Raw genomic sequence first — 11,668 nt, forward strand, 5'->3', positions numbered from 1 at the left:
GGGCATCACATACAACACATACCCACTTTTTGTGCTGATCTTGACAAATTAATTTTTTGTGTGGGATTTAATGGAAAGTGATAAAATGACACTAGTTTGAAGACAATAAGGTTCACATTTTAGACAGTGAAAGCCTCTATGTTGAGCATAAGAACCAACCTGGAACAGAGGAGGTTGGCCTCTGGTTTCATCTTTCTAACACCTACAGTGCAGCCGTGGCTTGTCTCCCAGTCAGCTACACAGAAACTCATCACTTGAGACTGAAACAATGCACATGTTGGCATCGTTGGAGTCCTGTTAGGACTGTTGGTGTTCAAGACACTAACTGGGAATTGAATAAGGGTTAAGGACAGGAGTTTATATGAGCTTGTTGAGTTCACCTCATTATTTGTCTGATATTTCCAACCTGAAGTTCCAGAAATTAAGTAGCTTCTTGGAACAGAGGAGAAAGTTCTTCAAGATAACAAGAGAAACCCAGATGCCTTCCATTAAAATCTCAAGGTTATCATGTCCTGGATGAGTGAGAAGCTACACTAACAAAGAAAAAACAGGAAAAAAAAGTAAAGCTCAAATCAGAGGAGATTATTTGGGAGTCAGTTTCCATCTCTGTTGTCAATCACATTCTGCATTAATTTATTTGTGGGACATCAAACATCCTGAGTGACAAAACAACATACAAAATGAATGAATGCCTTAATTAACAGGCGAGCAAAATGCAATCAGCAGCAGCAGAATAAGGCAGGCAGGCTGCAACCTCAAAATAAAACATGCAAACAAACCAGTTTCTCTATTAGGTTTTCTGCTGTTTTTCTTATATATATATATATATGTATATTGCCTTTTTTTTCCTATTTTCTTGAATCTAAATAAAGTCATCTGAATCCACCCCCAGCCCCCAGGAGGAGCTACGGCCGCAGCCCAATCGGCTCCACCGGCTCCCAATGCTGGGATTCACTGGAGCACGGCAAATCTGTTTCCCTCTGTTGTTTGTTTGCGCCGGTGTTTGTTTCTCTCATTGTTTGTGTTTATGCGCCTTTTCCCGTTGATGGCCTTCTCAAGTGTTTCTCCGACTCTGGCAATTTTCTGCCTGGTCGCCTCTAATGTGCTTCTCTGTTTATCTGCTGTCACAAAAGAGCTGATTTATATACATTTACAAATACAGGAAGTGACAGTGGAGAATTATATTTACCTCAAAAAGGGTAAAACACCCTCCCCCTTCCCCCCAATAAAAAAAAACAAACAACTAGTTATCTTTTTACATGCATGCGGAGAAGAAAAGGGAATCTTTGGCTAGTTTACCCATGCCGCATTTTCACAGATGCTATGAGTTTTATCAGATATGAAGTGAAGTCAGCCTCAAGAAATATGACAAATGCCTTTGGGAATATAACCAGTGTACTGTGAATTCAATCACTCCGGCAACTGACTGCTAATGACACAGGGGGAAACTTTTCCAGGCAGCGGTGATGGGCAATATTGCCTTCAGCGGAGGCTACGAACTGGCAAATTGGAACAAAATCGAGACTGGAGGAGATAAATGTGTGACAAAACTAGCGCTGTTGGCCAAAGTGAGCACATGCATGGCTTCAAAATACTACCTATTCAATGACAGAGAGCAGGAGAATGCATCGGAAGCCCGGAGCTGTCTCCTCGCTGTCTGCCGCGTCAATAACAGTGATCTGTCTGTGGCTGTGGGACGAGTACGACTTCCTGTTTACCGTTTCTTCCTCCGCTCTCAGACTAAACTCTCCTAAACACTTTAAACTGCAGATACTTTTGCTCTTATACATGGGCAAGAAATTTATTGGAATTTTTTTGTTTTATTACACAGAACATTTTAAAGGTGCCCACCTTTTAATCTGAAGTAATTTATTCAGTGGAGGAGAAAAAAATTCCATATTAAAATAAGTTGCAAATAGGGGTTAAGTGACATACAGAAGCTGGAATCACACCAACAACCTTCTGATTGCAACTCTTCCCACAGTAGCCCACAAAATAAGAGTGGGTGATAGGGACATAGAATTTTATTGCAATACTTTGTGGAACTATTGTGATAACGATACAAGATTGGGATTAAAATAAACCGATATTAGTTATTTTTCAGGTTTCTGGGAGGGTGTGAGTGCATGGCACAGCATCCATATCACCTCTGCTGGTGCAGAGTTTTCAAATCAATTAGTAATTCAGTGGGTTTCTGTCTGTGTTTGAAACACATTTCAGCTGTTTTTCTGTAACAGATCAGTATTGGCTGATACTAAACCTCAGATATTGGTAGTAAAAAAAAAAAAAAAAAAATTGAATCGTTGCATCTCTACTAAAAACATCAATGGTGCGTTTTGAGACATTCTCTGTGGAAATTCAAAGCGAATACTGAAGGAACAAACTGAAAAACTGTTAAAAACTTGCATTTGCCATTATACCAGAGCTTATAAATATTTGCTCTTTTATTCTTTTTTTTTTTTTTTTCATTTTTAACCAAAGTTAAAAATGGTTAAACTGAACCATTTTAAGAGCCAATGTGAAAGACCCGTTGCCTAACTCCTAGAAAACCTGTAGTTTGTTTCTGTGTTTCAGAGTGAGATTACTGCTGTTTTGAAAGTTAGGAGTTATTTTCAGGCTTTTATAAATCTATTACCAGAGGTGACAACACTTATCTGTGTCTGTATATCTGAAGGCCACTGGAATATTTTCTAGAGATGCTTTAAGTTAGACTCAGTGGTGATGCACACAGGAAACCATACACCAACTACAAAAACAACAGGAAATTCCTAGAGCCTCCAACCCGAGAGCCACATACAACACAGACCCACACACACCTACTTCACACCCACCCACGCTGAGTGCACCGAGCGGCATGTTTTTCCTGATTATACCCTTTCAACATCTCAGTTTTCTTCCAAAAACAAAGATGGAAGTGAGTGAAAAACCAAGAGAAAAGAGGCAGCAGCGATTGAATAGCCGAGTGTGTTGGCATCCATGCAGCACAAAAGAAGAAGAAGGGGGAAAAAAATCTGACAAGTCACAAGAAAATGAAGGGAATGCCATAGAAAGTTTTGGGAAAAAATATGCAGCATCCAGTAATGAGACGGTCCATTATTTAAAAAAAAAAAAGACAGGTTTACAGAGAATATTTGAGATATTTTCTTCGTCTACCATGTTTGCGCACAAGCCAGGGAGAGTCAGAGAACTTGACAAAGACCCGGGCCCCATGAGTGGATGAGGGGCTTTCATGCAAATATAACATTTGGGACGACAAGCGCATGCTTCCATTTGCATACCCATTCACCCCGACTTGTTTATAAGTGAATAAATCTAGCGCTGCTTAGAGTGCAACAGCTGCTGCTGGGCCACTCACAGCAGCACTAATTCACCCCATCACACACACGCACGCACACGCCCACACACTCAGGCGCAGCGCAGCTCCCAGCTGCACCACTAGGGTTGCTATGCACACCCGCATATGAATGTGTGCAGATATGCACGCACGCTATTCATTCTTGGAAATGTGTTCACGTGCTGCTTAACGTGGCTGACTGTGTATGCTAACGCTGACGCTCACCTTGGACGTGTTGACCCGGCCCTCCTGGAAGGAGCAGTCGCTGGCGTTCTGTGTGCACATGTGGCGGTATTTGCACCAGTGGCAGGGGAAGTTGGCGTTGACGCAGGACAGGCACCTGGAAGCAATAGAGAATTTGAGACAAACAGGAGGGGGGGGAGAGGTTAGAGGAGGCTACCTTTTTTTAAAGCAACAACGCAATTAAGAGGTAAACCCCCAGGTTTTTAACCACTTTCTTGTTTTTTTGGTAATTATGTACATCACTGTTTTTACTTAGAAAACGGAAGAACAAATGAAAAACCCGACAGTGTGAGGAGGGGAAAATAAACTGATGAGGTTTCATGAGGCTGCAGAAGGACCACGAGGACTTTATTCATTTAAGTAGAACTACTAAGCAACTGTCAGACATCCTCACCTTACCTTTAACCTGCCAGCTTCTGGGTGTGCCGGCTTTGTGCCGGAACCAATCACTTTTCATGTGGACCTCCATATTTACTCCAACTTAAACTGGTTGAAATCACTACAAGCCATATCACATCAGGAGCACATGATGTTATTTTTAAATATTGATAATAATTTTTCTGAAGGAGGTTCATCCTTCTGCCATTTACTTTTGTTTTGTGCTCCTGACTGTTGAAGTGAAACAGAACACCATGGTTGAATATAAAGAGCTCTCTTAGACCTTCACAAAGAAGAGTGTAGCAGCTTATAAAGGGTTTACAGAGGGTTTAAACTTGAAACCAGTCATAAGGGTTATATAATAGTTTTGGATTTTTCATTATAGTTTAGTTTTATTTTGTTTTGACATTTTGTCTAATTCAGGTAGTTTTAATTAGTTTATACTGCGTTTGCTAGTTTTTTTATAAGTTATTGGTTAAATATTGATTAGTTACAGTTTAGGTTTTTTTTTATTTATAGCAGTAGTTTCAGTTCTTTCACACATTTTTAGGTGAAGAATTCAAAAAGATTAATGTATTTTGTTCATGTGTACACAAATGAGGTAATGAATACTCAACAGAAGACCCCATTTAAAAAAAAAAAATGTTAAAGAACAAACAACTTCTCCCAATTTTTGCTATCAGAATTTTGCAGGCTAGCATAAGTGGAAGAGTACGGAGTGCCATAATTTGCCGACAGCTGACATAAACTGCTTGTGAGGGTTGGGGACAAATCAATTTTACATCAGTTTCAAAGGCTAATAAATATATTCATGAAAACAAAACCAAAATATATTGTATCTATAATTTCAGTCTGTGTTAATTAGGTTTATAAACAGATAATATAGTTCCAGTAAGGTGTAATTTTTTCCCATTAATTATGGTTTTTATTTATTTTAGTTAACAAACGTGTTTTCTTAATTTCAGTTGTTATTTTGTTTGCTTTAGTTAAATGTAATAACCTTGTTTATAACACCATTTGTGGAACTATTTGACAAATGGAGGACAATCAAAATGACTGAAAACACGTTCAGGTCTGGCTAACGACTGCAAAATGCTAAAAGAAGTCCCTAAAACTTCCAGGAGATGCCTTTACAAAACTTCTTTAGAAAAGTTATGACACTTTCTCAAATGCTGGTTGGAGCATAACTGCAGTATCTACCATGTGGGGCCTGTGAGTACAGGTACACCCAGGAAGGACACATCATGTTAGGGTGTGGTGTGACTTTCCAACCTGCCTCAAGGGCTTTTATATGCCTTAGCAACTTAAACTACCAATCAAAACTAAGTTGAATTAGTTGTGGACCAATAAAAATGAGTAGCATTTCTATTACAGCAGAGCTCAAGCTGCCAGGACACTAGAAAATGCTTGGCACTTCTGAAACATTCCCTAAATGAACAGACATCTCAGCCCTGAAACCCTGTTGCCCCAAATTATTATCGATAATCAACAAACATATCAATGAAATCCAGAAACGGAGCAGAAACAAACAAAACCCAAGAAGTCTTAGGGTTTAAATCAAACTCTGACAGCCTGAGAAAAACAAAACAACACAAAAAAAAAGAACTAACTTCTACAGCATCAAATGTTTATGGTGAAATCTCCATAAATCACATTGGAAAAACAAATGTAACTACGGTCTCTTGCATTAAGATTTCAATCTGGAGAGACTCACAAAGAGAAGAAAATAGCAGTTAAAAAGATTTAATGATACAATTCTTTGGCGCTCGGCCCCGGCAGAAGACCGTGAGCCGAGGATCGCCGTGAGCAGGCAGTCTGCTCGGCGAACTCGGGATAGTCTTCCCCCCGGGACCGAAACTGGTGGTGGAGCAGCCTGGAGAGGGAGACGACAGGGGATCCTGGAGGACTTCCCTCATGGTGGAGGTGGCAATGGGGAGGAGGTGGGTCGAAGCACGGCTGACAAGCAGGAAGTCCCCAGGGTAGCTTGAACTCTTGAAGGTGTCCTTGGATGACGATTGGCTGGAGCGGCGTGGAGCTCCGTTCCGGATTGGCTGAGGCCAGGCGTGGTGATTAGATGATGTGGTGAAGCTGGTCGAGTCTCCCAGTTTGAATTTTCGCCTAGGCTCCATTTCAATCTGGAGAGACTCACAAAGAGAAGAAAATAGCAGTTAAAAAGATTTAATGATACAATTCTTTGGCGCTCGGCCCCGGCAGAAGACCGTGAGCCGAGGATCGCCGTGAGCAGGCAGTCTGCTCGGCGAACTCGGGATAGTCTTCCCCCCAAAAGAGGGAGCCGGGCCGAGGCCCGGATGACCTGCAGTCTGACTGGACTGATAGGCGTAGGCCGGGGCCTGCAGTCTGACGAGACTGATAGGCGTAGGTCGGGGCCTGCAGCACGGCGAGACTGATAGGCGTCGGTCGGGGCCTGCAATCTGCCAGACTGATAGGCGTAGGTCAGGCCTGCAGCACGGCGAGACTGATAGGCGTAGGTCGGGGCCTGCAGTCTGACAAGACTGATAGGCGTAGGTCGGGGCCTGCAGTCTGACAAGACTGATAGGCGTAGGTCGGGGCCTGCAGTCTGACGAGACTGATAGGCGTAGGTCGGGGCCTGCAGTCTGACGAGACTGATAGGCGTAGGTCGGGGCCTGCAGTCTGACGAGACTGATAGGCGTAGGTCGGGGCCTGCAGTCTGACGAGACTGATAGGCGTAGGTCGGGGCCTGCAGTCGACGACTGATAGGCGTAGGTCGGGGCCTGCAGCACGGCGAGACTGATAGGCGTCGGTCGGGGCCTGCAATCTGACGAGACTGATAGGCGTAGGTCGGGGCCTGCAGCACGGCGAGACTGATAGGCGTAGGCCGGGGCCTGCAGTCTGACGAGACTGATAGGCGTAGGTCGGGGCCTGCAGTCGACGACTGATAGGCGTAGGTCGGGGCCTGCAGCACGGCGAGACTGATAGGCGTCGGTCGGGGCCTGCAGTCTGACGAGACTGATAGGCGTAGGTCGGGGCCTGCAGCACGGCGAGACTGATAGGCGTAGGCCGGGGCCTGCAGTCTGACGAGACTGATAGGCGTAGGTCGGGGCCTGCAGCACGGCGAGACTGATAGGCGTCGGTCGGGGCCTGCAATCTGCCAGACTGATAGGCGTAGGTCAGGCCTGCAGCACGGCGAGACTGATAGGCGTAGGTCGGGGCCTGCAGTCTGACAAGACTGATAGGCGTAGGTCGGGGCCTGCAGTCTGACAAGACTGATAGGCGTAGGTCGGGGCCTGCAGTCTGACAAGACTGATAGGCGAGGTCGGGCCTGCAGTCTGACGAGACTGATAGGCGAGGTCGGGCCTGCAGTCTGACGCAGACTGATAGGCGAGGTCGGGGCCTGCAGTCTGACGAGACTGATAGGCGTAGGTCGGGGCCTGCAGTCGACGACTGATAGGCGTAGGTCGGGGCCTGCAGCACGGCGAGACTGATAGGCGTCGGTCGGGGCCTGCAATCTGCCAGACTGATAGGCGTAGGTCAGGCCTGCAGCACGGCGAGACTGATAGGCGTCGGTCGGGGCCTGCAATCTGCCAGACTGATAGGCGTCGGTCAGGGCCTGCAGTCGGACGAGACTGATTGGCGTCGGTCTGGCCTGCAGTCTGACAGGATTGATAGGCGTCGGTCAGGCCTGCAGTCTGACAGGATTGATAGGCGTCGGTCAGGCCTGCAGTCTGCCGAACTGATAGGCGTCGGTCGGGGCCTGCAGTCTGACGAGACTGATAGGCGTCGGTCGGGGCCTGCAATCAAATGACTGATAGGCGTAGGTCAGGCCTGCAGCACGGCGAGACCGATAGGCGTCGGTCGGGGCCTGCAATCTGCCAGACTGATAGGCGTCGGTCAGGGCCTGCAGCCGGACAAGACTGATAGGCGTCGGTCAGGGCCTGCAGTCGGACAAGACTGATAGGCGTCGGTTAGGGCCTGCAGTCTGCCGAACTGATAGGCGTCAGTCGTGGCCTGCAGTCTGGCGAGACTTGTTAGGCGCGAACTGCGTTGGCGGGGGCCTGCAGTCTGATAGACTTGTTAGGCACGACCGCTTGGTGACCTGTGGAGGATGGAATGGCTGCTGTCGAGCCGAGGGCTGAGGACCGATGGTCCGGCCGGATCTCCTAGGCAGAATGAGATGTTAGAAATGGCGAAACGCTCCACCACCATATATGACGAGATGCTCACCTGCAGAAATGGAACTTTGAGCTTCGAGTATGGTTGAGAGATCAGGTCTGATGTAAGACTAGAAGGCTGAGGAGGACCAGCGACCGAGCTGAAGGAGGGAAGCTGTGGGGACGCCTTGAACGGCGGCAGATGTTGCGGCGCCTATTCTAAAAGAATGGCCCGAAAAGTGACTAGGTGGAAGACCGCAAGCTGTTAACGTGAGTCTGAGGTGGTGAGTGAACCAGTTAGCAGTCCAGGTGAAGCATTCAGGTGTGAGAAACAGAGATTTGGATTCGTGGCAGAGTTGATGTCTTTGCATGTGAATCTGAGCATGGTGTGAAAAGAGCAGAACGGACCGTCCATGCGTGCAATAGCAATAGTACGCAAACCTTTTGTTTTGTTGTGTTTGATGTAAAGGATTGTAGTGGTCCGCAAAGAATTTTTAGATCAGATATAGATAGATCTCATGACGAACTGAATACTTTCAATGCAGACGTGAACTCACTCAGCCCAAGAAATCCATGGAAGGCAAGGGTGCAAGCGCAAGTAGGAGCGCTTTAGGTGTAGGAGGAGAAAACTCCGAACGGAGCGCAGTGATGAGACGCCTAGGTAATGGGAGTGATCGGTCTCGCTTATCGGGAATAGAGGAGCTATGGCTAGCAATCCCTTTGGAAAGAAGCTTCGCAGCAGAGTTCGAGAAGAGGCTAGGTGATTAACTGGGTTTCTGTAGCTTCATGCCATTTATTAAGCATCAGAACTTCGAAGGCTGGCGTTAGCTCGGGTTGAGCGTCGGTAGCACGGCATGAACAGCGAAACCTGAAATTTAGAACGGGACGGAGAGTCGGCGATAGCATTGTATGACCGGACACGTGCTGAGCTGAGATGATGAATGTTGTTGACAGCTTGCCATGTGCAGCGGCGATTGAAAGGCATAATGTAGCTAACGGATGGGCGGCCTTTATTAATGCTTGGATGATGGCAATATTATCGCAGCGCGCTAATAGACGCATTCTGCTCCAAAGACGGCCCCAGAGGCAGGAAGCTTTTAAAGCCCCCAAAACTAGAGGGCGGGGCGGCGTCCGTGAAGACTGAAGTGAGTCGGTCGAGAGAATGTCGCGTGGTGGGGTGTGCGGTCTGTGAGACTTGATGGCCGTAAGCTTTGTTGTCTCCCCACGACGAACAGCCCTGCGCCTGATTACTCTTCTGCAAGGAACACATCCTACCTTCACACATACAACATGACAACGCAGAGCCCGTAGGGTGTCTCCACCAGCTGCAGGTTTGAAGAGGGAAAGCCTGGGTTACGTTTGCAACCGACAGGGAGGGACAAACGATAACAGTTTTAGGTAAACGGCCACATGCCAGGGAAGTTAGATCTTGTAAGCTTTATCGCGGGCGACGTGTGTTGCCACAAGGTTAATATCGCTGATTTCCCTCGTGTGTTTGAGGAGGAAAAACACAACTTCCACAGCGCTCCGATGTAAAGATGTAAAACAAAAAGATTTATTCCACTGTATCTTGTGTTATCCTTTCATAAGCAGTCAAATCTTAAATAACCTCCACAAAACAAACTACGGTTGAAAAACCGTGGCTCTGTCGATTCTCGCTTGCAGCGACCTCGCCTTTTCCCCTTTCTCTTCCCTTCCGTTAACACCAGGCTCCTCGCCTCTTTTGCATAAATTACTAAGTGGCCACTGAAGTTATAAGGCATACAAACTAAAATAAAACACTTAAAACATTATGCATTTAGATACATGCAATATAATAATACTTCCTAAGCCTCAACAAATTATCTTACTAAATTACTAATTAAACGATTAAGTTTTTTCAGTAACTGAATATTTACTACATTAACTTGGCCTCCACACGACGTTTAAACTTAGTGATAAGCCATCAGGCTATCGAGGACGACGCTTGTTTATGCGAGTGCGCTTTGTGGTTAATTACGAATAGCTCCAGCAATGATTAGGTATGCCAATTGTGACAAACATGAGATCATGCATTTATCAAAGCGCTGGCTAGTTGTATGCTGACGCGTGTGTTGGACTGGCAACTGTGCAGATGGCACGGACCTCTTTAGAGCGCATGTCTGCTTATTCGCTGCGTGAGTGCCTCCTTGAAGGAGTCGGAACCGATGAATGAGGAGGAAAGGAAGCCGTCGGTGCGGGTGGTATTGCCACGTGTGAATGACTTGAGAGTGGACGCTCGTGAAGTTCGGATCGCTGTGCAGGTGAAAACTGACTGTAAGAGGGTTGAGGTTGCCGCAGGCAACTGGAACTACGTGGATGAAGGACGGGCAAGCACGTCTCCTATGACCCTGATAAAAGGAGTGTGAAACTAGACGAGAGCGGCAGGTCCAACGTGTTTTTTTTTTGTTTGTTTTTTTTTCTCCCCCGATAATAGAGGAATTTGTAAATAAAAGATTGCACCAAACTCGTTTGTTTTCAGGTGCGTTTCATGTGTAGCTTTAAAAGAATCCCCTCTATTAGTGAAAAGAGCTTAAAGAAACATGGTGCTGTGATTAGGAGACCAGCGCAGCTGGGCTGGAGGGCAGAATGTGCTGAGATACGAACTGGACTTCTGACAGAATTTGGAGCGAGCTAAGCAACAGAGTAAAGAGAGGGCTACAGCGGCCTAAGCGGGGAAATAACGGAATGAGGTTGACAAAGAGCGTCCGTCATTAAATGGCGGGCCGTGAGAACCCCGGCTCTTCTAACTGAACTACTCTAGACCCTGAAGATGCCAACTGACCAGCAATAGGAGGCGAGATAAACTTGAATTAAAGGTACTGGTGCGCTGACGGTGACATGATGTGTATGAAAATGAACGAATCAGGAGTGGGTACGTCTTATAGACGACGCCCGATGGGCGTAACGAAGTTCCCGGTTGATGAGGCTGAAGAGCCAGCTGCGAGCTGAGCTACGCGGAGGTGAGCGTAGTGATCTGATTTCGGTTTTCTCCTGGAGGTGGACTGGTAGAGAAGATCGGGCAACGGATCGAGTCCATGATGGGACGAGGAGGAAGAGCCGACGTGCGTCAATGGAGCCACGGCGGATCGTGGAGACAACCAGCGCTTGGCTGCAGGTTGACAGCACCAGTGAGCCGTAGCAGCTGACAACGGTGAGCCGGAGCGGGGAGCCAGGCGGATGGCAGAGGACGCCTGCGTCATCAATGAGGGAAAGACATCAATGGAGGCCGAATGCAGGCTTGATGGGGTGGATAGATCGGTGAAAAATGACCGGGAGTCGACAGGAGCGCAGCCGGCAGGTGAGGGACATTCCCTGTATTTGGTTCTGAAAGAGGGCTAAGATGATCGGAAGGTGCGCTTGCGAGCCGAATTGGGGACTGAAGGACCGGGCTTGCAGGCGGAAGGGAGGCAGCTGACTAGCTGACTGAATGTGGGAGAGGTTGCAAAGCGCATACGTAGAGTCGAAGCACGGCTGACAAGCAGGAAGTCCCCAGGGTAGCTTGAACTCTTGAAGGTGTCCTTGGATGACGATTGGCTGGAGCGGCGTGGAGCTCCGTTCCGGA

The 11,668-nt window shown here is 47.0% G+C and overlaps 1 protein-coding gene across 1 annotated transcript in view; it reads right to left on the bottom strand.

The window, feature by feature from the left end:
* Positions 1-11,306, bottom strand: part of LOC122840476 (plexin-A1-like) — a 124,080-nt gene extending 112,774 nt beyond the window's left edge. The window contains exons 1-5 of the mRNA XM_044136879.1: positions 11,061-11,306; positions 10,380-10,454; positions 8,159-8,299; positions 5,709-5,911; positions 3,560-3,674 (exon numbers count right to left, since the gene is read on the bottom strand). Coding sequence (XP_043992814.1) covers positions 3,560-3,674; positions 5,709-5,911; positions 8,159-8,299; positions 10,380-10,454; positions 11,061-11,306 — 780 coding nt within the window. The remainder of the gene's footprint in view (positions 1-3,559; positions 3,675-5,708; positions 5,912-8,158; positions 8,300-10,379; positions 10,455-11,060) is intronic.
* Positions 11,307-11,668: the final 362 nt, after the last annotated feature.

This window comes from Gambusia affinis, linkage group LG01 (genome assembly GCF_019740435.1).
Source record: "Gambusia affinis linkage group LG01, SWU_Gaff_1.0, whole genome shotgun sequence".
In the NCBI taxonomy this organism is placed as follows: domain Eukaryota; kingdom Metazoa; phylum Chordata; class Actinopteri; order Cyprinodontiformes; family Poeciliidae; genus Gambusia; species Gambusia affinis.